The 27525-nt window shown below is 31.8% G+C and overlaps 1 protein-coding gene across 4 annotated transcripts; it reads right to left on the bottom strand.

The window, feature by feature from the left end:
- Positions 1-1045: 1045 nt before the first annotated feature.
- Positions 1046-26242, bottom strand: LOC118033650 (calcium-transporting ATPase 10, plasma membrane-type). Of its 4 annotated transcripts, none has more exons than XM_035038703.2 (38): positions 26013-26242; positions 19686-19756; positions 18527-18636; positions 15436-15469; positions 14758-14932; positions 14391-14507; positions 14269-14308; positions 13426-13541; positions 13203-13334; positions 12977-13066; positions 12435-12504; positions 11280-11350; positions 11115-11198; positions 10951-11028; positions 10795-10866; positions 9090-9173; positions 8931-9013; positions 8743-8851; positions 8612-8667; positions 8275-8317; positions 8114-8197; positions 7858-7995; positions 7684-7749; positions 7498-7596; positions 6607-6717; positions 6219-6389; positions 5904-5963; positions 4547-4711; positions 4318-4434; positions 3750-3848; positions 3441-3578; positions 3252-3352; positions 2563-2608; positions 2284-2418; positions 2024-2131; positions 1845-1936; positions 1456-1553; positions 1046-1370 (listed from the first exon to the last, which is right to left on the bottom strand). In XM_035038703.2, the coding sequence occupies exons 5-38, from the start codon at positions 14920-14922 to the stop codon at positions 1360-1362; spliced, it is 3249 nt and encodes a 1082-aa protein (XP_034894594.1). In that variant the 5' UTR covers positions 14923-14932; positions 15436-15469; positions 18527-18636; positions 19686-19756; positions 26013-26242; the 3' UTR covers positions 1046-1359. The 4 variants fall into 4 exon arrangements, with proteins under 4 accessions (XP_034894594.1, XP_034894595.1, XP_034894596.1 ...); XM_035038704.2 differs by lacking the exon at positions 26013-26242 and adding an exon at positions 20606-20964; XM_035038705.2 differs by lacking the exon at positions 26013-26242 and adding an exon at positions 20210-20367.
- Positions 26243-27525: the final 1283 nt, after the last annotated feature.

Raw genomic sequence — 27525 nt, forward strand, 5'->3', positions numbered from 1 at the left:
GTGGGTGAGGTTCACCCACAACCAACCATATATTTTAGTGTTTGGTAACAAAAAAAAATAATTTTTATTGGTGGGATCCATCAATTTTAACGGCTGCACCACAAGTTCGGAGAAGCAGCATTTTGCTGCTTCTCGTGATGAGATAATAATCTCAACAGTGGAGCATGGTTTCACTGCACACTGTTCACATGAATAATTTTTTTTTTTTTTTAACCAGTGCATAAAGTTTTTTTTTTTTTTTGAAAAACTAATACAGTTAATTAATTGCACTCGTATTGTTCACGTGAACATGAACAATATTTTTTTTTTTGTTTTTTAAAAAATTAGTTTAAGGTAAATTAAATTTGTTCATATTATAATCTCAATTTTATTCCTGATAATATTTTACTTAATTTTATTGCACGCAGGATAAATCATGATAACTGTAATTATTATTGAATGAATTTTGTACGTAATGAAATTGTTGATTTTTTTTTAAAAAAATTATGTTTTACTCAAAAAACTAGTACTTAATATTATTTAATAACACTATATAAATTATCGTTAATTTTTTTAAAAAAAATTATATTTTACTCAAAACACTAGTACTTAATATTATTTAATAACACTACATAAATTAGAGGGATATCACATGATGACGTAGCATTTATAAAATTTAATCGCAATTCCAATTATATTATTGTTAGCCCGGCCCAGTTAAAAAAAAAATCAGTTTTTATTTTTATTTTAATATATATGTTTTTTAATTATTTTATAACCTCAATTTGAAAACATTTTTTTAACCAAACACATTAAACTACTTTTTCTTTAACCTCAATTTCAACCACAGTTTTAACCAAATACTTATTTTTTCAAACTAAACTCAACTAAAAGTATTTTTTATAAAACAATTTTTTTCAAACCACAACCACAACAGCTACCACAATACCAAACACACACGACTCGCCACCGCCTTCAACTTCCAGCGTCAAGAAACGAAGTGGAGTCGATAACCATAATTTCCTCATTAAACTTTGGTGATTTGACAAGCCTGAAAGCCCTCAGATTGACGAAACATTCCATGCATTAATTCAAAAATATGTTTAATGCACTTGATTCCATGATTTCACAACTATAAACACAATCTAGAAAAAGTATGTGCCAAATTAAACTCAAGGAAGTTATTTTTCTCCTAGACAATCCTCGCTAGAAACTGGAGCATAAAGTTATTGGTGAAAAAAATAAAAAATTCTTCACAAGTATGTCACCATGCGTGCACCTGTATCGTCCTATGATAGCAAATATGACGAAACTGTGCTGATAGACTAGTAAATCTATATTAGCCAGGTTGATGTTAGTACTGTGAGTCTTTTGAGACTTCTACTGATCACCTGAAGGACAATGATTGAAAAATATCAGACTTGATATACCACACGTTATGAAGAGAAGATGAACAGGAAAATAAATGATTCTTACTTGGAGAGTTACCACTTCGATGAAACATCTTTGTAAAGAACTTGTGCAAGGGAGTTTGTGGAACAGGTATCAGTTTACCAATAGCAGCAAGCGGCCAACTGGTTGGAAAAGAATAAAAAGAGAGAACTACAGTTTAGATATGCAAATATGAGCCAATTGGTATGATAACATGTATGTATGTATGTTTCCATGCGCATCAGATTGATGTGAGCTTTGCTACAGCCTACATCTAGACATGATATGAGTCTTGTTATAACTACAGTTTCTGGGACAGGATATCTCGAGCTTGCTATCTACAACCATGATCGTAAATAGCATTTGACGAAAATCATAGCATAATTAGTTACTATAATAGAAATCAGAGAAATCCCAGAAGGGCTGCAGTTTACCTGATAATAGCAATAACTGCTGAAATCAGCCACTGTTTCCAATTGAGCTTGACTGTAGAAGTGAACTTCCCAACAAACTCAATAATGATAACCTATAAAAAGCAAAGGAAAAGCATGTTCATGGATAGCACACAGAAGACCCAAAACCTAGGGCATTGAATAAGTCAACAAGGTCTTACCTGAAGTACAAGTGTTATTCCAACTATAACAACGAAAAGGTGGTTTTTTGTAATCCCTTCGAAAATATTTAATTCATCTGGCTTCCGGGCATTGAATTCATTGAAGATCTGCAGTTCAGAAAATTATACTCACCTTATCATGCTTCGTAGCTATGAACTCTTAACAACCAGATCATATAAAAAATGCTAAAATGGAATTTAACTGGAATCATCGTAATTGTTTGTTGCTTCATTTTGCTTGAGAGGAGTTAAAGACTAACCTGACAGAGCACAAATGCATTGAATATCAAGGTATTCTTCACCTTGTTTGCATGCTGAGGGGTTTCATGCTCCAACCCCAGTAAGCTCTTCCCTCGAAAATTAAGGACAAGCAACACGCTCACTTGATATGCTGCCTAAATTTTTTGGAACCACAATTGACAATTACCATTACTGTACTTTATGTGAATGAAAAAACACTTAGCACCAGATAATTTATAGCAATTTAAAATGTTAGCACTGACAAGATATATAGAATAAAACCAAATACTAATGTGTACCTGTATCAGCAGGTTCCTCCACATGATATTTGTAATTAGTGGTTCCCTGAAAAAGAATATACACCTTAAAGTAGATCATAGAAAATGCAAACGCACATCTGAATTAGTTTGATAACAGAGAGCCAAAAGGACCATAAAAAGACCAGAACAGAGGCATTTTGCCTGGGAAATATCCTTGAAACAAGGGTTAAAACTTGTCATGCTGAAGGGCACCACAATTGTTACAGAAGAAACATCTACAGTAATATTGAAACAAGTTATCTAGTAACAGAAAGCAACATGGAGCAGGCTAATAGCTGGATTTTAGGCTGAGGTGGGCAGGTTTTTCAACTTGTGGTAGGGGGGGAAGCCATAAGTCAGGTTCAAGAATCAAACTAAAAACAAAGCCATCCGCATCTCTTAAGAGTCCAGATGAGATGCTGGGTTTCAATTTGTGTTAGGGGGGGAGCCATAAGTCAGGTTCAAGAATCAAACTAAAAACAAAGCCATCCACTTCTCTTAAAAGTCCAGATGAGATACTAGTTGTATACATCCAATATCCACTTCTAAATTTTCCAGATACAAATTTCCTTCCATCAAATTATAACAGAAAGCAGGACACTGTTCTGGCTTACAACAGCTTGATTTAGTTCTAAGATATTTAAAACTTTACACACTGACAAGGTGCAAACCATTTCAACATTTCGTACCTGCGACCAACTGGAGGTCTATCCATCAGGTGATCTGTTGGAGGCTCAGTAGCCAGTGCCAATGCTCCAAGAGTATCCATGATAAGGTTAACCCACAGGAGCTGTATTAAAAGATAGAACCAAAACATGAATACAGACTAACTGAAACAATTATCTTTTTTAGTTGTGTAACTAGGAGACTGAAAATACCTGCACTGCATTTAATGGGACATCGCCAGAAGAAATTGCAGCCACAACATTTATAATAAGAGCTGCAACATTAACCGTAAGCTGAAACTGGATAAATTTCTGGATATTTGCATATACAGATCTACCCCAACGGACAACCTGCATTAAGGAGACATTAAAAATTATTGAAATTGCACTTACAAAAAGAATGAAACACTAATATCTGAGCTACTGTAACAGGAAGATAATTTGGAAGAACCTGTGCCCTGCAATAGCATAAAAAAGCAAGAATTCTAATTGAAACTAAAATTAGCAGAAAAAAGAGCCAACCTTCACGACTGAAGCAAAGTTGTCATCCAAAATTATGATATCTGAGCTTTCTTTAGCAACTTCTGTGCCTTGAATACCCATTGAAAGGCCAATGTCTGCCTGAACACAAAAAAAGAACAGTAATATTATGATAGCAAGCCAGTAACTTGTGAGAAAAAGATTAACGATCATAACCATTGACACAGAAAACATAACAAGACTAGGGTTCTGCACAATTCAGTAACACAGATTTTAAACCAAATCAATTCAAATTTGTTTTGTTAAAAAACCAAGCAATTGTAATTATTAACCAAAACCACTGTTTTCTAAGGGAAAAAAAAACAATTGTAATTGTCCACCAGATCATGTAAGGTGACTGCGTCTTATGCGAATGGAACCAGTTAGGAGAGATGCATCAAATAAATGATCCTAACATCCAGAAGCATTTTCTCAAACACTTGATTGAGAGAGAATTCTGAATGTCCACCAAACTTCCTCCAAATGAACAGTGTGACGTACTTCTTTGGATGCATGTAACAATCATCACAACATTAAAAAAAAAAGAGCATAAAAGAATAAAACATTTTACCTCATGTAATGCAGGAGCATCATTTGTTCCATCTCCAGTTACAGCAACAACATCTCCCCTCCTTTTCAAAGCTTGCACTAACAAAAGCTTGTCATTTGGAGAAGACCTCCCCATCACCTAAAAATTATTGAATGGAGGATGTTTGTAAGAAATTTGATTCTCGAGATATTATACAGTTGGAAAATATAAACACAAAAAACTAATTAAAAAACAGAGATGCAATTCATACCGAGATCTTCTCTGCGATTTCCTCTCTTTCTGTATCTGAATAGTTACGAAACACTCTTCCTTCAATAACATAAGGCTCCACAGCACCTTCTGCTGAACTCAGTATTCCACATTCCAAGGCAATTGCTTTAGCAGTTTGAAGATTGTCACCGGTTAACATGCGTACCTATGTACAAAAGTTCCTTCTTATATTTCAATAGCTGGCACAATCAAATATGCATATGTTAAGGAAAATGGGTCCAAGATTCAACACACATCAACTTGAGTTAAGAAAAATGGACCACTAGACTGTCTAATTGCAACTCTCACAGGCAAACCATATAAAGTTCTATTTTGCATGCAATTCCAGAGTCTTGATAGTTAAAAATGTCTCCAAGTAATACATTAATAGGGAAAAGTTCTTCGTGACCCGGTAACATGAACTAGGGAAATAAAGAGTAATCCACATTTCACTTAAACTTCTTGACAACCAAGAATCTTGAGTTCTTGTGTTGTTAATCAGGAACTGTCTCTAGCGCTTGAAAAGTACATTTATAAAGACTCTGATTGAGAAAGAGAGAGAACTCACCAGGAAAAGAATTTCCCACACTTTCAGAATCACCTCCAAGAAAAAATCTAAATATAATTTATGAACAAAATTAATTGTCCTTGACTACGTCTATATATTTTAAGACTGGGTGAAATAAAAGCACAATCCATCTTAGGAACCAAAACCTGTTTCAGTGCATTACCCTGAATTTGAGAAAACTCTCAAATATTGAATTGCATTTGACCCACAATATTCCAAATCACCAGCATAAAAGAATGAATTGCATAACATTCAAAACAAAAACCTAGATAAACACTTATTTTCAACTCAATCAATCCATCTTTATATTTATGGAACATAATGCAAATTCAAACAAGAGAGACAAACTATTTGGGCATCAAATATCACAATGACTTGACTCTCGAGAAGAGGGGGGAACCAGGACATAGAAGCATTGCAATCCATATGGAGCAAGATATCGAAACCATGAGTTTAGTAATTCCAAATGAAACAGGCACTCAAAAATTTAAAAATAAATAAATAAATTTTGACCTAAATTATGTGGTCAGAAATTCAAAGGGCAAACTGAATCATTTATATCTGAAATTTGCTTTTTCAAAACAATCATTCATATAACAATAGACACGAGTTCAAAGTTATTATAAACCACCATTCAGCATGCTGAAAAATCAATCCAACAGAGTTTTAAAATATGAAAAACAAATTGGAGAGCAACAAGAGAAATTGCAGTGTCATACAAGAAATAATTGATAACAATTGTCGATCACAGACAGGTTTTCAGCTTACAACATTTGACAAGCAGAAATACCTTCACACCAGCTTTTTGGCACAGTTGAACAGCATCTCTCACACCTGGACGACATGGGTCCTGCATAATTTTATATGCAAGTTAGCATGTAAATTTAAATCTTAACAGTCAGAGTGAAATAAAATTCAATTGTATATGCAAATATGACAGCTGAGTGAAACAAAATTTGATTACATAAATCAACAAACTGAATAAGTTAATTAGTTACATCTCATAATGCCAATAGTTAAATAGCATTGTCAGTGAGATAAAATGAGGATGTCATCATAAACAAGTGGGAATAAAAGATCATCTTGACCATATGGCAGCACATACCTTTATACCAACAATAGCAAGCAAAACAAGATCATCTTGAGGTAATGCCCATTGAGTTTTCTGTTGTTCATCGGCTGGAACTTTGTCCATGTCATATGTTCTATATGCAATGGCAACACAACGCAAACTACTGGCAGCCATATCTTCAATAGCTTTCTTAAAAAACAATACCTGCAATCAACAACCAGTTTCACTAAATCAAATCCTACTACAATGTCAAGATACCATCAACAATAATAGTTGCCTCTTAACATGATCTAAACAAACATCGCTGCTTTTTAGATTTAAGTTGTCTAAATAGAAAGAGGTCTGATAAGTCTGATGTGAGAAAAAACAGAAAAAATCACAAGGACAAAACTTATCAGAGAAAACAATCACTTAAACCAACCTTGTCTTGATCCAATGGCACGATTTTACCACTTGCATCGATGTATTTCGTACATGAGGCTAATACTATTTCGGCAGCCCCCTTCCAATGTATATGCACTTGAGAGTCAGGCTGTAAAAATGAAACAGTTTGTAAACACACATCTAAAAGTAAAATACAACATTTCTAGAAGTTCACAATTTTCAATTTATTTCTGAATTACATATGGACTATATTTCTAGCCTGCATAAAAAATAGAGGACCAAGATTTTGAGAGCTTCTGAATTGCTTAGAAGAATAAATTTGACTATGCTAGTTTTATTCGCCAGCCAAAACTCTAGCAAAAGAAAGAATTCTGAGTATTACTAGTCAGTGATGTTCAAATGAAACAGTTTGTAAAAACACATCTAAAAGTAAAAGAAACATTTCTACAAGTTCACAATTTTCAATTTATTTCCAAATTACATATGGACTATATTTCTAGCCTGCATAAAAAATAGCGGACCAAGATTTTGAGAGCTTCTGAATTGCTTAGAAGAATAAATTTGACCGTGCTAGTTTTATTCGCCAGCCAAAACTCTAGCAAAAGAAAGTTCTGAGTATTGCTAGCCAGTGACGTTCAAATGAGCCGAACTACTTCATACCACAAGAACGTTTTGCACATCACGGTTTTTGCAGAATGGTGCAATGGATGAATCATTAAGGCAACTTTTCAATTGCTATTTAACATATAAATGAGTTGTTACAAAAAAACACTAACAGCACACTCTTGGGCTTAACATTCTTAGAAATGGAGGATAGTATCTACCTGGCAAGCAATCAATTTTTCCCAAAATACAATCTCACAATTAACTTTGTAAATTTTCTTTTTACTAAAGTTTCTATAGCAAATTAACAGTGTAATTATATTACCAGTTGTAGTGCCACGCCGCCTTTTTTCTTCTCAGAGTTGAATGGGAATACATGAATGATACTGGATTCAGATCGAACAGCATCGAAATTCATCCCCAGCTGTAAACAGGTAAACCCATGATCTGATATAAAAGCTATTACACCTTAGCAAACGAGATGAAGTTAAGAAAAGTGAGCAAACCAGACCTTGACTGCCCATCCAAGAATGGCCTTTTCTGTTGGTGATCCGGAAATCTCTGGATCTCCACCTCCCTGCCAACGAGCAGTTACAGCACATCATACAATGCAGTAGATTCTTGATCAGCTGCTCAATTAGTCTTCATATTTAAGAAAAAAGAGAGAGCAATCCCCTGAACTTACCTCAGGAACAAAAACACTGCCGGTTGTGTTCTGTGCAATGCCTTCCATGAGTAAAGAAGACAAAATAGGAGGCAACTGTGATTTACTGTCTGGAGGATCAACGTTTTGTCCTCCAGAATAAACTTCCACAATGGTCATCTGTGAATAAAAGAAATGTCTTTGAAAATAATGCGAGAACAAAGACAATGACCCTGTTATTCAATCCTTATTTGAGCCGAGGGAAAGCTATGACAACACTCTTCTCCTCGTGATTTACCTGATTCAAGGTTAAAGTTCCAGTCTTATCACTGCAAATAGTTGTCGCAGAGCCCATAGTTTCACAGGCAGAAAGTCGGCGCACCTGCAATTCAACTTCTATTAAGCCACAGTGTGTCAAGGTTAGAAAAAGCACCAACAATAAAATAGAACAGCACATACCAAAGCCTTATCCATCATCATTTTTCTCATCGAGTAGGCAAGACTGTCATACAAAAAACAGAAATGTCTATTTTAAGTATAAAAGATTCAATCATAAACCAGCATATGAAAGAAGTCACACCATCTGCCATATAATGGTAAAGTTGGGTATTAATCTGCATAGTGTGAGGGTTTTTCTTTCTTTCTTCTTTTTCGAAAAGCACAAAATTCATGTGTTAATGAAAGAGGTTAGTAACATGAGCTTCTGATGATCATTGATGAAAGAAATAATGGCTGATGTTTGGATAAACAATGCTGCTCAAGATATTTGAGTAATTTTCTGAGTAGGGAAACTCACGTTAAAGTAACTGCTAAGGGAAGCCCTTCAGGCACCGCAACTACAACAATGGTAACCTACAATGGTGATGAAGTTAGTTAATCAGAGGCATATAGAAACTAGAGGGAATGTTTGAAGAGAGAAGCGCATACCGCAACAGTGAGAATTTTAATGGCTCCATCTACTGCTGTACTAGCTTTTGTTTTACCCGCTTTAAACTGAGAACTTCCATCAAAATTTTTTGTATGACCAGTGAAATATCTGTTGGATCAAACTCACAAATTCAACATACAGATATAAAGAGAAGTGAAGAGGACACAGAAACAGATATCACAGTTACCTGACCAAAAGGACTATCAAGACAAGCAAAGCTACTGTAAGCCCCACAATACCAATGAAAGTTGCAACCCCATTCAAGCGCACCTGTAAGCAATCACTAATAATTAATATAATGTATAAGATATAAAACGTTAACACAAAACAATATTGAAAAAAAGACCTGCAAAGGTGTTTCTTCACCAGTGTCTTCTGAAATACTAGCCATGAGCAACCCCCATTCAGTATTAATTCCAACACCGGTTACCTGCAATCAACCAGAAAAAGAAAAAGAAAAGAGATGTAAGCTAGCAAGGTAAATAGAAGCAAAAAAACCATCACCCCTCCCATGAAAGTACAGCCTTTGCATCCTTAACTATATTTGTTAGCTGAGAACAAGATTTTCACAATCTCTACAACAAAAAAGAAAAGTTGCATTCCTACTTCAAAGTGAAAGTTTACAATAGCTTCAGGAACAATACAAAATTGGTTTTAAATAAGAAACCATGATGATATTACCAATTAACATGAAAAAAGAAGGAACGAAGGAAAAAAATGCAAAATGAGCATGAGGAAAATCTACATCAATGAAAAAGGAGTCCTCAAAGTATTCCCCAAATTACCAAAGGTCATTCATCACAATGGTGGTTTCCCTTAGGAGGACTGATATCCTCTCATATTCTTTAGGACGTGATAATCATGTTGTTTTAATCTATGCCATTCAAATTATAGAATGGAAAATGTCTTATTAAATGACATTTCAAACAAAAGCAAATCTAAATTTCGCAATATTTGTTGCCACCTGTTTTACATAGATATTCTTCTGTTGGAAGAAAAAAAAGGAAACAGATCCTATTCTGTCTAGAGGGGCCTATATACATCTCTAGTTTGTAGCTATCTTTAATCACTTACAACATCCATTTATTGTTCATGCAAAGATGCACAAGTTGGGTCCAGAGTTACTAATTTAAAGCAGATTTCTTGTTGTACAGTCTCTTTTTTTTAACTTGTTCACTTTTTTCTTTTATAGTTTTCAAATAATAGTGTTAGAATTTGGATAAGAAAAGCTTACCCATTCATTAAATTTGGAAGGCTTAGATTAAAATATAATGCCCTGCAGAATATGAGAGGATCCAAATACCCATGAAACATAAAATGAATGGGGTCTGACATAGGTTAAAAACAAGCCCTTGGTCCCTTAGGGAAAAACAAAAAGGTTGCAGCACATGCTATCTGCTTTTACATAGATATTCTTCTGTTGGGAGAATAAAAAATGAAACAGATCCTATTCTGTCTAGAGTAGCCTATACACATCTCTAGTCTGTAGCTGTCTTTAATCACTTACAACATCCATTTCTTGTTCATGCACAGATGCACAAGTTGGGTCCAAAGTTTCTAATTTGAAAGCAGATTTCGTGTTGTACAGTCTCTTTTTTTTAACTTGTTCACTTTTTTCTTTTATAGTTTTCTACCATAATTTTTTCGTGCACAGGTACTTACACAAAATATGCAAATGATAGTGTTAGAATTTGGTTGAAGAGCTTACCCCTTCATTAAATTTGGAAGGCTTAGATTAAAATATCATGTCCTGCAGAATATGAGAGGATCCGAATACCCATGAAACGTAAAATGAATGGGTCTGACTTAGGTTAAAAACAAGCCCTTGGTCCCTTAAGGAAAAACAAAAGGGTTTCAGCACATACTATCTTCTTTTTCCCTCTCTTTTACTCTTTTTTTTCCTCTTAAATAAATATAAACCAAAAACAATGTTGAGATCTTAGCTGTATCCCTCCACAAGTTGCTTAATGAGCCAAGATGGATTTTTAAAGAAATTGAAAACTATTGTGCTTAGCAGAGAAAGAATAAAAATGAGAATGCATAAGCTTTACCAGCATAGTACCACTACCATCCGCAACTTTGCAGCCAGACATTAGAAATGGTTCCCTGGAATTCTTATGAACCTGCAAAGAAAGCAATCATACCTAAATACAAAGTGTGTAATAATGCAATTTCGACATGCTGAAAGATATAGGTCCAAGGCTTACAATCTTGCTTTCTCCAGTCATGCTTGATTCATCAATAGCAAGAGAGTGACCAGTAATTAAAATTCCATCAGCAGGTACCTAAAGAAATATGAAGGATGGGGATGAAGTATAGAAAATGAAATGAAATGAAAAATACCAAAAAATGTGAGGAAAAAGGAGCTTACCTGATCACCAATGTTAAGGGGTATGACATCACCTACAACAATATCATATATAGAAACTTCAATTCTTCTACCTCCTCTGATAACCTACACATGAGCCTTTTAAAGGTAAAATACAAGACATACAGATGCCCAAAACTTTAAAAAATGCCATGGTAGAAAAGGCACCTCCAAATGTATGTTTCTCTTCTCCTCGTTTAGATTTTGGAACTGAAGAGATTGTTTGTAGTCACTTATAGCTGAAACAAGAAAACATGATGAAAGTCAGTATGCTCCGTTCAGTATAGGAATAATGTATAGCAACCAATTCTTGTGGATGCTTAAAGTTCAAACTAATATTAGCAAACACACCAAAAAAAAAAAAGCAAAAGATTCATATCCATCAAGAATATATACATCATCTTTATCAAGCTAGTCATTAGAAGAAAATTTGCACTGTTTACAAAACGACCAGAGAGCATAACCAGATTTTCTAAGCATCTTATATGACATTCAGTCATAGTTGGCTGGCCCCTTAACAGGTTTTTCCTATCATACTGGATAACTCATTCAAACATTAAAAAATCCAATGAAGCAAGCAGATCACAGTTGAAGGCTTCTTTGATCGTCCCAAACAAATGAAAAAAGACTAACATGATAAATGATAAGTGCCGAACAAGCTGGTAGATCATAAAAATATTCTGCTAGTACTGAAAAATTATAGCACTTTATAGCTGCTCAAGAGTTAAAGCGTTATTAACTTATTATACCACATAAGTATTTGAAGACGGGAAATACTAGTGTTATAAGGGAATAACACATGGCAATATATATATATTGACGCACTTAAATGAATCAATGTAAATTGATTCAAGATAAAACAACAAAACAGTCAACGGAATTAAATGTATCTCCATTTTTTGTTCACTTCCACATCACTGGCAGTTCTGGTAATTATGCAATATTGTCACTATGTAGCTGCTCTTCTATTCCAATGTCTGCAGTTAGCAACGGTTTTATGATTACTATTGGAAACGTTTCGTAAATTCAACACACATGCGTTCAGCAACAGATCAATAGAAAGAAATGCAAGGAAACACAACACAAACATGTCACAAGGCACCAGGCATCATCATACAAGACCTGCCACAGTTTTAGGACTTTCAGCATAAGACCAAATAGATTTGACTAACTTAACATTAAACTGAATCATATGGGTATTATCCTGAGATTAAAACAAAAAAAAAAAATAATAAGCAATGGAGATCCCCAAATTTGCTACTCTATCCAAATATTATTTTTCCCAATTCAAATACATAAAGCACTATCCATGTATCTCCATACCTGTCACAACAATGACAAGGATAACTGCAAAGGCAATGCTGGCCCCATCATACCATCCTTCCTTAATACCCTGGAAGAAAAAATCCATGACACTGTGACTAAGTAAACAAAAATTTATTGATAGGATGCAGGTCAAGAAACCATTAGAAACATTTAGCACGCAAATTGACATGGAGTTCACATCCAAGAAACTATGTGAACTCAGCGGCAATTTTCCAGTATTTTCATGCACCAATGCCATCTTCATTTTGTGTGCTTATACATTTACATGACAGAACCAACGTTTATATCTGTGTGGACACATGCACATGATTCTTTTCTCTTAATCAACCATCAGTGTTATTTCCCAAAAGCAGACCAGATTATTACAACGTATATAATGTAAGCACAAGGAAACCAAAATTTATTCACTTCCAAGAAGCGAGGATCATGTTGTCAGAAGTTGAACAAATCAATTCACTGAATCCTCTGAGTGAAGCATTCTTCTGATTTATACTGTCATCTAATGATGGCACAATCAGTTATGTCCTGCAGAAACTAACCTCTGTCTTTATGCCCAGCACCAAAGAAGCCACTGCAGCTATCATCAGTATGATTAAAGTAAGATCTTGCCAAGCTTCCCAAAGGAACATCTACAGAAAGCACCAAATTAAATTTAATGTTTTTTCTTTTTATTTTTTAGGTTCAAAGAAGTAGATGGAGAAACAGGAAGGTAATAAAGAAAAACTAAGCAATGGCACTTGAGTACAAATTTGCAAAAGAAGTTACCCAAAAACTCCTTCCTTTTTTCTGAGGATATGTATTTGATCCAAATGCATTCTTCCGTTTCAGTAAATCAGCATCATCTCCATAAATTCCCTTCTCTGTATTAGTTTTTAAGGCATCTGCAACTCCTTTTACCTGGTGCATATATATAACAAGAAAAGGAATGTAAGATAAGAACAGTAAAACAATACATAAAATCAATGAGAAATACTTGTGGTAGACTTACCCCACCAATTTCCTCCAAAGCATTATGATTATGATCTCTCGTGATTGTAGAAAGTTGATCTTGGCTAATTCCAAAATCACCAACTGGGGGTGGCAGAATGTCTAATTCTGCAGTTCCTGTCAACCACAAATTCCAGTTAGTTCACATACAACCAGCATGGCACAACATTCAGAACCATGCTACTTGTGACAAGAACACAATTAAAAGCCTGTAGGGCACTGAACATCTCAGACAAAAACAGATAAATCATAAAATACCCATTCAATTAAAACTTGACACACCAAAAGATGAACATGAAATCGATCACAATACCCAATACATAACTTCAAAACTGCTGCAGTACCACTACACCAGAGTAACCTTCAATTAAAATGAGAAACATGGAATACAAATAAAAAATAAATACGACCAAGAAAAAGGAAGGCCTGAGATTTCTAGAAGGATACAATGCCCTCTCTTGAACTAACATTGAGTGAACAAAAAAGAAACATGAGGAAAAAATGAAACAAAGAAATGATTAAACGACCAAACAGCATATCTGAGATTTTGAACAAAAAAATGATATGCAATACTGCATAATACAGCAAACGAAAAGGAACACAACAGATACAAACAGAAGTGAGTGAAAGAGTGATGAAAAAGGAAATTAACAACCACCCTAGTCGAAGTAATTGAAACGAGAACTCCAATAGATAGTGAAAACATGTAATGGTAATCATTCATCCATAAGAAAAAAAATCAAACATAACCATCGTTGCAGCCTAATTAAAACATATCATACTGCTTTTACAAAATCGCAAGCAAGCCGCGTTAAGGATTGTAAATGAGCAAAAAAAAGGGTACCATTTACTCTTTTCCCCGCTTCTTTGAAAAGATATGCGGCCTAATCAAATCCAAAAAAGAAACATAAATTAACAAAACATAACCTCCTGCAATTAAAAAATAAAATCCAAAGCGTTATTTACCAGTATAGCTTGAGCATGTGCTCTTATCTTCCTTAATATTTGCTGTTTCTCTTCTTCCTTTTTCAAGTCCAATGTATACCGGAATCTTCTAGAAGCATTAAGTACAAGCGCAGCTTGCTACAAAATCCACATTTACATTACTTGTTTTTTAAAAAATAGAACTTCAAAGATTAAATAAAAAAGATGTGATTAATTAACTATTATTTTCATTAATAGCTTACTCAAAACAAACAAAATAAAATAAAATATACACACTGTTATTTTCATTAATACAAGATTACTTTCCCTAATTACTAAAAACTAATCACCATCCCTAAAAAACGGAAAATAATATAAAAAAATAAAACAGAGAGATTCGAGTACGTACCCGCCATCGTCGGAGGCGGTCGATGGAGGCGTTTTTGGTGCTGGGGATATCAAAAGGATCCGACGAGTCGCCGTCGGCGTCATCAAAGCCAGTAGACCGACTTCCTCCGGCTTCCAAATCATCTCGCCGTCTTCTATACGGCGAGCTTTTGAACAAACTTGTCATTGAGTTATTTCTGTCGCAGGAGAGACGGCACCGTTACGAAAATTACCTCACTTCGATTCCTTTTTCCACCATTAAAATCAAAAAACTGTTTCTTTTTTAAAACAGGGCAAAATCAGAAAGCACTTTCTAGACTCCAAGAAAATAAATAACCTGAGACTTCTGTCTGCCTCGATAATGCGATTTGAAAAATCATTTAAAAAAAATCCTTAAACCGAACTCTCTCGCTATTGTTTTTTTTTTTCTTGATTTAAATATTTGAAAAAAGAAAGTCATTTCTATTTTCTTGTACAGAAAAAAGTATCCTGAGCGGCTACGCCATTTTTTTCTTGGAAACCACGAGAAAGAACGAGGTGTGTTTTGATTTTTTTATTATTATTATTAATTTATTATATTTTCTCAGTGAACACGGCTGGGGCGGTGGATAAAGCACGGAAAATTGGAAAAGAAAATGAATACATAAATCTATCTGTGTGACAGAGACGGGAGAGGGGGTAAAAAAAGCGCTTGGCTTACTTGTTTTCTCCTCCTCCTGTCTTGGTAGAAACGCCTGTGAAAGAAGAAGAAAAAATATTAAAATTGCAGAGCAGTAGAATGTCTTTATAACGCAGTTATTACTGCGTGGTACTGAAGGATGAAAACGAACAGGCTACAATCGGTTTCGCAATTTTTTTTCATTCAAATGTCGTGAAGGATGAAAAAATTGGGGTCATGTAGAATCCGTTTATTTTTTTGTTTTAAAAACATTTAATTTTTTTTATTTTTAATTAATTTTTTTAATATATTTTCAGATGTTTTAATATATTCATATACAAATAAATTTAAAAATAAAATATTATTCAAATACATTTTTAAATAAAAAATATTTTTAAAAACACCTATTATTATAATAATAAATATTCTCACAATCTTCCGTGAAATTGCGTTTTTCCCACAAGAATAACATCAGTTATTTAAAAATGGTAAGAAAGTCTTGACGGGGAGAGATATTGACTATAAACACAACTGACCGGTTATAGCCGGTGGTAGCGTATTTTTTAGGTTTCGTTGTTTGCTGAAAAGTAAATTTTTTTTTTAAAGTGAATTCTGAAAAAAATAAATTTCGATAAAGTATTTTCTGATATTTGATAATGTAATAAAAAATAAGTTAGAAAATACTTTCCAGTGTTTGGTTATGTCATGAGAAATGAGTTAGAAAATAACTTATTAATATTTTATTTTTCTCAAGTTTATTAAAATAATGAGAAACAAATCTTACAAATTAAAAAGTTGAATGAGAATGAAATTGAAAAAAATATATAATTTCATAAATTATCTCAAATAAAATAAATAATAGAGATCAAATCTAAAAAATTAAAAAACAAATGAAAGATGAAGAAATTAAAATAATAATAATCAACATTTCATAAATTATTTCAAATAAAATAAGTAACAATCAAAAGAACAAGGACCAAATTTGATAGATAAAAAATTTCAATAAAAAAATGATAAGGAAAAGGCAAATAGCAATTATAAAAATAAAGGATCAAAGTTAATATAAAAATAAATTTTTAAGAGATGAAATTGAAAAAATAAATATTCAAAACAAAATATATATAGCAGTCAAAAGTTTGAGGATCAAATTTGATATAATCAACAAATAATGATATTTCTAAATTTTTCACAACTTCTGAAAAGTGTTTTCCCCCTAAAGTTTTCAGGAAAACATTTTCCTGAAAACCAAACCAAATTTTCCTTTTACTGGAAAGTGTTTTCCATTGACCAACTTTCCTAATAACAAACAAACACAAGAAAGTTTGGAAAGTGATTTTCCGGAAACCACTTTCCGGAAAACAAACACAGCCAAAGGGAAAACACTTTCCTGAAATCAAGCCAAATTTTTTTTTGATTGAAATTGTTTTCCGTTGACCAACTTTCCTAGTGACAAATAAACACAGAAAAGTTTGGAAAATAGTTTCCCAAAAACTACTTTCCGAGAAATAAACATGGCCTTAATGACGTTTGGACTTTGGAGTTTTAACTAAAAAACTAAAATATTATTGTGCAAAATGTACTGTGTATCCGATACCTCACACGGCACTGTGAACAAACAGACAGCTTGCAATGTCATGTTTTTTCTTCTTTTCTTTTTTAATTTGAACCCTTATTTGATCAAATAACTTAATAATTTGTTGAAAAAAAATAAAATTAAAAGATAGAGATCAAAATAAAATCCATGCAAGGAGTGAGTGATTTTAAAAAGTTAGGCCAAAATATTTTTTGTAATTTTTATACTTTTTAAATTATAAATATCGAATCCTTTCTATTTTTAAATTAAAAAATAATAATTTTAATTTTAATTATATTCTTATTATTTTTTGATCGAAAAAGTTGCTGAAATCTGGTACTAAAAAGAAAAATTTTAAATTAACACTAATCACCGTTATTAAAATAATTAAAATTAGTGTTAAATTATTCATTTTGATGAGGACAATTCATATTAGAGTGTTATTATAGGGTATTTATTAATATGTTACTTTTAAAAAAAATCAGCACATAAAATTACTAAAATTAAAATTAATTTAATATTTTTTCAAAACAAGTAAATTTTCAAAAAAACACTTAAAACAAAAATTATTGCAATCAGTCCTCCAATAATTAGGGTGTTTTACCTGAAAATGAAAAAAAAAAGTTGTATTTAATATCACGCGCCTTCTCGTGCCTTCCTTTATGCTGTGGTTGTGGGCAATTTGAAGGATAGATATTGGAGGAGCAATTGACTGTTGAATTTTACAAAAAGAAAATGAATGGGGTCCGTGTTCTTTTCGTCACTCTACGAAAGTTAAAATAAGGAGAACAGTGTAATCTCAACATAATAAGAATAGTAAATTAATTTATTAAGTCCCTATATTTTTATTACTCTTTAAATTGGTCCTTTGGTTTTTTGTAAACATAACTTAGAAGTTATAATCTCTTTAATCCTTTTTTAAAATTCAATAGATTATCCTCTTAACTTCGTTTATGATTTGAGAGGGACAATGGGGGGGGGGAGCTTTTTTTTTCAGTTTCTTTTCTCTTTTTCTAGTTTTTCCTTTTCAATGAAAAATAAGAAAACTTATTCATTTCTTAAAATTCTGAAAGCCTTTTCAGACTCAAAAACTAGAAAATGTATTCATGTTATGTTGTTTTATTTTTTAATAAATAAATAAATTATGTTCTATGTTTTTTAAGTGAAGAGATCATCTAATTAATATTCACTAAAACACAATAATTTACTTTAAAAAAGAATTGAGCCTAGGACCAAGAAAATGCGCTAGAATGCTCCTAGATATATCAATATAAAACAAAGCAATGTTGAAACAGCTTTACAGCATGAATTTATAGCAATGAGCATTTTCCTCTCCAAATATTCCAAATCTCAAAGCAACATTTAAACGATTTAATTTTTTTCAATCTCTTAAAATTTACTAAACATGATAATTAAAAATACTCTCCTCCATTGAGATTTTCTGTTGTTCCTTGCTTTTTAACTTTTATCATGCTAATCCTTTTTTTGGACAAAAAAAATAGAAGTACTAAAATGAAAAGAAATCTAAAGTACAGGCACTAAATTAGCTATCGTGCTTACGAGATCGAAGTGAAGGGCAGGGTTGTCGATCTCCAAGTCGCCCTTCTTTCTCTGTGTAAAGTGGGATGTGATTTGTGAAATCAACCTTCCACTTCAAGGAATGGTGCCGTCTAGTCAAAAAGAAATTCAGTGGAGCAAAATAAATAGTAATAATAATTTAAAAAAACCATTATTGGCAAGAAGAAGTTGCGACCACTCAGCTAGCACCGATGCAAAAGACATAATTGTGAAAGGAAATCAAATTAAATCAATAAATAAACAAATTCAGTGGAGCCAGATAGCAAGAGAAATTGGACCAAACTTGGAGTCATCGCACAAAATGTGGGCATGTGGCAACGTGATGTGTGTAACTCTGTATTCACGACACGGTATGCAATTTTCTGGCAAATTTGGCGGATGCCATGTGGCCTTACAAAAACAGACAATCTAACAAACAAATGGATGGCAGCGATGCGTCTTGCGGACCAATTTTTTTTAAATATTTATACTCTATTTTTTATTTATATAATAAAAATGTACATATTTATAAATTATTTATTAGCTTGTTTTATTTATTTATTATCTACTATTATTTATTAATTGATAAAAATTTATTGTCTACCGTTATTTATTCTCTATGAGTTGGACTCGTGTTTAGATTAATTTTGCCGTTACTTTTCTACTTTTATTGAAGAACTCATTCAAAGGTTTTTGTCGGGCTGAGTATGATTACTTGACACGTGCAGCGAAGAACCCTTTAAGAAATTCAAATCTTGTTCATAAGTTTGTTGATTTGCTGACCGTTTTATATTAATGTTAGCGAGCTCAACACACAAATTAATTAGTCTTTTTTGAGAGAGAATTAAAGGATAGAAGATCCATATGTTTTCATAAATAAAAAAGTATTCAAGTTGTTTTTTAATATTTTAAAAAAATATTAAATTGATATTTTTTTAAAGGAGTTTTTCAATAATTTTAATGTTTTAAAAATAAAATAAAAAATAGAAGAAAAAAGATTATTTTATAATAATAAAGTGTTTTCAAGTGTTTATTTCAGGAAAAAAACAAAACATGCCAGTTGGTTGAATCCCTCCAAGTTGATTTGATGATGCGATTTGCATATAGAGAATTCTTACAGTAAAAAGGATGCAAGGACCAGAATGCCGAAGAAATCACTTACCAGTTGCCGAAGGAATATCAGAAATTCTTTAACAGACTTCGAGTAAGAGAGAGTAGAATCAAGACTGGCCTCTGCATCAGCAAGAAAGAAATTTCATGAGTTGGCTTCCCTTGCCTCCTTTTAAATAACAATGGCTGGCACTCCCGCAAATCTGCTATGTATTTGTTCCTCTTTATGGAACAGAATCATGCCAAATCTTGATATATATATCTTGCTTCTTGAATAAAATCAATGGTAATAATTAACGACGTAAATAATCATCAATAGAATCGGGATTTCAAAATCATCAAGGGGGGAATTTTACACCGAAATAAAAGCGAAAGAGAAAGAAAGATGGCCATTTCAAAGCCAAAGTAACAAAGTAAATGCTTCAACTTGTATGTCAAGCAGCTGTAACCCTTTTTATCCCCCACCAAGAAACGATTCCTTGATTCGGTAACAGTGCTCAGATTCTTCTCCGAGATCTCCAACCAGCCCATATTAATGCATTGGACCATGTCGGATCTTGTATAGATGGACTGTACCTTAAAACATTCAAGCAAGCCTTCAAGGAATGCAGCAGAGAGCAGGGGTAGATCATCAAAACAATGGCTTGTATGAAATATATGCACAGATAGACTTCTATAGCTTTTGCTTCCAAGAGACTTGAACGACTGAAACTTCTAATCGTGTCTTCAATGTTCTAATCTCTATAGATCTAGCACTTAATTTTAAGCAAAGAATAATTTAAGCCTGTTTGGTAGTATAATAATGATTATTTTTAAAAAAGTGTTTTTTTATTTGAAAATACATCCAAATAGTATTTTTTTTTATTTTTTAAAACTTACTTTTTATATCAGCAAAGCGCAACAATCTAGCAACACCTGAAAAATATTAATTTTTTTTTAAAAAAAGCTCTTAACAACAGGGAATCAACGAACCTGCAGCAATGCACAGATGATCTTAATGGTTGCTTGGTAGATACACTAAGAAAAAGAAGGATATTTGATTAGAGAAATGAAGCCGGCCCACTTCCTTTTCCGTTTCCTCTTTATGATACTCGTCCCTTTGCTTGTTCAATAGGTTTTTGTAGATCTAGATAGAAAGAGGAATGGTGTGGATATGAAGCAAGCTCGATCCTTGAGGGCACGCGCGTACTGGTGAGATGTCAAGCTATCATGGCTAACGTTTTCAAGATATATAGATAGGTGAACGTGGTAGATCACGAAGCTGAGTTTGATTTTGCCATCAAAGTATAACTAGCAAGCTTTGTTACTGCACAAGCAATCGTACCAGAGATGAACACCTCGCATAATTAATGGTTCTCGACAGTTACAGATCATACTGGGCCAAGTTCTCCTTTTGCTTCTCTTCGATGCATAATATGATCGATGTTTTCTTAAACAGCCCCTACACTCGGATCACTACTGTATAGTTTTACAGCAAAGAGCATCATGTCGACCTCACCCTCGCGAAACCGAGTAATTGTGATTTCACAGTACAACAGGAACCAGACAGACTCTTAATACCTCTTTCCAGGGATCTACTACTTAGCTTGTCAATAATATTACGGTGCTTCAATTCTAGTTGTTTTGCTATCGTGAATATAATTTTTCCCACCTAAAATCATAATTAATCTTGCGGCAGCCAAAGCAAATCTTCGTCGGCAGGCATTTTTTTCTCTGCCCATTTCATTTAAATTTCCATGCTTTGGAAATTACATGCCCGCGTTATATACAGTGTGGCTCCAATAAAATAAAATAAAACGTGAGAAAATAAGTTAAATTCTTATACAATTAATTTTTTTATTTATTAATGTGGGTATTCGAGGTAACTCGTCCGTATCTCAACTAATCCCACAAGTTCTAAAATTAACAATCATGTAATATCTCATTTGATTTTGGCAGGTACAAATCCAACCCAACAACTAATAAAAAGTGTGACTTAGATTTATATAAAAAAATTCAATATGATATTTTTTTAATATTAATGTGTTAATATATTTAATTGACTGGGCTATGAGAAAAATTAAATTAAATTATAAAGTTAAATCTGAAAAAAAAAAAAAAAGGAAAACAGAAGAGTGTGAAATGGAAAGGAAAGACAAGGAAAAAAAAAAGGGACTCACTTTACAATTCATATGAAGAAAAAAAAACTAAAAATTAAGATACTTCATTGTTTATATATATATAAAACACCGTAATGTTTTTTAAAACATTTTAGCATTGCTGGATAATAATAATTGTTGTGGTCGGCAAGCGAACGTGCATTCTTAATTCGCGCGCAGAAAGTCGGTGCGTAGAAGTGAGACCACGTCTAGATTCGAAGATTTATATACTCTATTATAGTTTTGGTTAAACAAACATAAACGGCGAATCACGTGACAAGGTTTGTGTTCTCGCAAGACATCTTAATCCTTCGGCTTCCGAAGTTTCATGTAATTGTCCATAATTTTCGGTATTAAATATCAATCTAGAAAATTCATCTTCTCGTCTCTACAATCCAGGCTCAAATGCTAAGGTACCAACTAAGGGATAAAAATAGATTGGATGGATGTGCACTCAACCAAAAACATACAGACACTCCACGTCAATTAATATTTAGAGCAAACTTATTCGTTGTCAATTTTGTTACATTCTCAAAATGGACACGAAACTTTCACTTTAGTTTTTCTACTTTCTAATTGGTATATTTTTTATTCCTTTTGCTTTTCAAAACTTTATTTTTCCTGTTTTTGGTCCAAAAAAAAAAAGTTGTTCGGATCTAGTTGAGAAGGGAAAATTAATTTTTGACACTAATATTAACCATAAAAAAAAATTAATTTTAATATTAACGAGTTTCATTTAATAAAAAAAGCTCCACTCGTTGAGAAGAGCTCTATTAGAATGTTTTTTACATTTCTATTACCTAAGATGATAAATCTCAGTACAAGAAGTTGTTTGGATTTGAATTGATTTTGGCTTTTCAAACTGATTTTAATGTTATTTGAGGCCATCAATAGATTTATCCAGGTCTTTTGGATATTTTTTTAGGTGTTTAAAGTGATGTATATATTTTTTTATATATTAATTGATTACTATTTTAAAATAAAAAAATGAATAAAAATTTAATTCTAAAATTATTTGAAAAATAAATTTAATTTTATATTTTTATCTTTTCAACCAAATACTTTTTATCTTTTTGATGTTTATCTTTTATATTCTAGAAAACTAATCAAGAGCTTGTATAATTTGCTAGAAATATATAAATTAGCCAAGGTGATACGCACCTTCTTTTCCACATAAGGCAGTACTTTACAGCCAAGATTACATGTTTTGTAGGAAAATCTCGTGGGATCAAGAAACAAAAAAAGCAATGAGCTCAGTCTTTTTTTTGCCATAAACTCCAGTGGTATATATGTAAGAGCATTGAAGATTTTTGCACACCATTTTTTTTTTATTAAAAAAAAAACACCTTTTAATTTCAAGGTATGAAATCCTTATTAATAGCACATGCATTTTGTTATTGTTATTAATAGTATTAATGACTTTTTAAAAATTTTAAAATTTAATTATTATTAATGACTTTTTTCACATATTCATATATTTTTCTAATTTATTTAATTAAACGTATATAATATCTTTACATTTCTCAATTAAAACAAATTATTAAATAAATAAATCTCAAGAAACAAGCAAATTCAGTAAAAAAAATATTATTTAATATATTTTTAAATAAAAAATAAATTTAAAAATAACCATTAGAATTCAAAACAAAACCAAAAAATCAAAAGTCATTCCTATAATATGAGATAGGCAAAACACTATAGGAGACAAAGTCATTATTGGGAATGGGCGAAAAGCAATACCTTTGATCTTTGAATTAACTTTATAGTTTTGAAATCCGGCCTAATCCGGCGGGTCATTTCAAGACCTGACTGACCCGAAGCTGAAACCGATCCAGGTTAAAGAAAAAATATAAAAAGTCATGATTTGATGTAACCCGGCAAAACCTGGTTAACACCTATTGGCTTTTTTTTTTTCTACTAAAAATATATTGTTTTGATTTTTTTTTAAAAATAAGGATTGATAAAACCAGGAACCCAGGTCTTAGACCGGGTCAAATTTAAAAACTATAATCAGCTCAAATCAACCTCTATATTTCTAAAATAGGGAAATTTGAATCTTGCTTCTAGTTATCTTGTTACTGTGACATTCATTTGGTCATTTAAGTGGTAAGAATCTTGGATAAAAAAGGCTTAAATCATTTCTAATTAGAAGGAAAGGGATTGATCTGAAGGAATTTAAAGTAAAGGATTTAATCTAACAAAACATAAAAAAAGTAAGGGTACAACATGTGAACTCAACAGTTGTTTTTTGTTTTTCCTTATTATTTTTTTGGTAGTTTGAAATGTGGTAATAATTATTTTTTTAAAAATATTTTTTTATTATTTTTTAAAAAATATTTTTAATATTATTACATCAAAAAATATAAAAATACTAAAAAAATTAATTTAAAAAAAAGTATAAATTTAAAATATTTTTAAAATACAAAAATAAACTTACTGATGTCCAGGCAGCGAGTAAAAAAAACGACTCATCTGCGAGTTGATTTGGACCAATAAAAGATCATTCCAGAATGTAGTGGACCCATTAAAGAATTATTTTTTAAATTGTCAACCAATAAAGTTAAAGCCTTTTCTTTTTAAAGCTTGAAATCCTTTCGGGCATCAGTTTCATGTCATTACTTGTTTGGAACAGCTGTTTAAATGGGGTCGGTTAAAATTTATTTATTTTTTATATTTTTAAATTATCTTAATACAATGATTCTGAATAAAAGAAATATTTTAAAAAGAAACCATACGATACTCCCAAACAACTTTTCAATAATTCATTAAAAAAATCATAAAATGTAATTCACTCGCGGACAAGATAGACTATACGTATACACCTTCATAAATATATCTCACGCAATTAAATTAAAATAATTAGTAAATAAGAGATCATATTTTTTTAAATGAAACATAAAAGCAATGATCAATTCAATAATAACGAGTCGTAATGTAAAATTGTATCCTCCATTAATTCATCGCCCTGCACGATGCTATTCCATGTGCCTTTTGCTACTTTATCTTTCTTTCTTTTTTACGTTCATATTTCTTTAACAAATTTCACCTACAATCTTTCTTTACATTCAAACTGAAATACTACTAACATGAAATACTACTAAGCTTGCACCTCAAAGTAAGACTGAAGTCCTATTTAATTATTTACTGGAAAATATCTTTTTTTTAAAAGTGAATTTTGAAAAAATAAATTATTTTTTGATGTTTGGTAGTATAATGAAAAATAAGTAAAAAAAACAATTTCCAGTGTTTGGTTATGTCATGAAAAATAAGCTGGGAAATAACTTATTAATGTTTTATTTTTTTAAAATTTATTAAAATAATAATGAATAAATCTTACAAATTAAAAGATTGAATGAGAATGAAATTGAAAAAAAAATATAATTTCATAAATTATCTCAAATAAAATAAATAATAATCAAAATAATAGAGATCAAATCTAAAAAAAAACTAAAAGATGAAGAAATTAAAATAATAATAATTAATATTTTATAAATTATTTTAAATAAAATAAGTAACAATCAAAAGAATTATGACCAAATTTGATAGATAAAAAATTTCAATTAAAAAATGATAAAGAAAAAGTAAATAACAATTATAAAAATAAAGACTAAAATTAATATAATAATTAAATTCTAAAAGATGGAATTGAAAAGCAAATATTCAAAACAAAATATATATAACAATCAAAAGTTTGAGGATCACATTTAATATAATTAACAAATAAAATAACATTTCTAAATTTTTCATAACTTTCAAAGAGTGTTTTCCGCGTAAAATAAAAGGAAAACACTTTTCTGAAAACGAAGTCAAATTTTTCTTTGACTGTAAAGTGTTTTTCATTGACTAGAAAGTAGTTTTTGTTAACCAACTTTTTTAATAGCAGACAAACATATGAAAGTTTGAAAAGTAATTTTTTAAAACCACGAGAAACAAACACGAAGTCAACTGAAATGAAAAGGCATGCATGGATGGACTGTGCATGATATGTGGATAAATTCTATCAATAATTGCTTCAAGACACCAAGCCTCGAACATCTTGGTATGGATGTGGGAATTAATACTATCGCCTAATTTCAAAATAAGAATCTCTCGAAATACTGTATAAGGATTTAGCGGTGTGAGCACCTCCTTTTCCACTCTTGACAATCAGGGCAAGAACAAAGCAAAAGGTTAAGAGATAGAGAGTAAAGAGAGAGACACACGCGCACATGATAGTCCAAAAAAGGCAAGTATATACTTACCTTGTCCAGAAACAAGAGGAAAAGATGTGCGCGCGTGTAGATACACGATCCTCAAGAACAGCATTCGCAGAGTTCGGCGGCCTCTTTGATCTCGACTGAAGACATGCTAGGTATTTGGCTCTGGTTCCTTCCTGGAAAAAGAGAAGATGCACCTGGCAAGGTGTTCATCAAGGTCAAAAGGGAAGACAAGGAACAAAGATGGATGCATGGATGTGGTCATGGACAAGAAATTAATAGCAATAAATTATGGAAGAACATGTATACAAGCATCAAATGGCTGTAAAGACAGGTTCCCACTATGAATTAAGGATTTTAGCTGACGTGAAGAACATGCCAGTGTGTACATAACTCGTATTATCTAATCCGAAAGGGGAAGTTCGTGGAAATTTCTGAAGTGGTGTCATTATCTAATCTAGTTGTCTAGAATTTATTTATTTTTTCAAATTTACGAATTAATTATAACATCCCCTCAAAGAAGGTATCGTCCACTCGTTTGGTCTCCTTGGTTTCTTTGATGATGACCCCTCTTGTTTGAATAGTGTATTTTAAAGTATAATAACTGTTATTTTTTAATTTAAAAATATAACAAAACAATATATTTTTAAAATTATATTTTAGAATTTTTTAATTCTGTTTATAGCAACATAAATATGTGCCAAGGCGCCCCATGTTCTTAAAAAGTTTACATTCTAGGTCTAAACTCGTGAACTTTCTTTTTAATTATATATGTTAGGCACCCCTAAAAACCACTAATTTTTTCATTTTTCCCGTTCTACCTAGCCCCCCCCCCCCCCCCACCCTGCCTATTTGTTTTGTCTAGATTGGATTATGTGAAGGTTTAATTACCTAATGAGCTGCAGAAAGCGATAAAAGAGAAGATAAAAAGGTTGAGGTGGAGAAGTTGGCTGCCAACTTTAAATTAATTAGTTATTAACTTGTATGCTATTGTTGGGTAAGTGTTATCTTTTTTATGAGTGCTACCAATTTTAAAATCTAACCTATATCCACTTCGCAATCTTATGTAATTAAGCCATATTTTGATCAAACAAAATTAAAACAACAACAAAAAAAACTTAATAAATAAATAAATAACAAACAATATTGATAACAAAACCAAGAATTAAAACAGCAAACAATATTAATAACAATATAATCAATTTAAAAGCAAATAAGAATAAAAGACGGCCTGTTCAAATTGAAAAAGAAGTCAAATTACTTAAATTCCTCCTCTTTCTCATAAACCGAGCACATTTCCACCACTAATTGTAAAAGATAGAATAAAATTGAAAGAAAGTCTGCATGTCATAGCTTGTATTGGCTGGAAAATATTTTTTTTTTTAGAAAGTGATTTTTTTAAAAAGTGAATTATATTTTATATTAGATAATATCATGAAAAGTAAAGTAAGTTATAAAACGCTTTCTAGTATTTGATTATATCATGAAAAATTAACTAAAAATAACTTATTAATATTTTATTTTTTATATTTATTAAAAAAATAAAAAATAAATCTTA

This window comes from Populus alba, chromosome 6 (genome assembly GCF_005239225.2).
Source record: "Populus alba chromosome 6, ASM523922v2, whole genome shotgun sequence".
NCBI lineage: Eukaryota > Viridiplantae > Streptophyta > Magnoliopsida > Malpighiales > Salicaceae > Populus > Populus alba.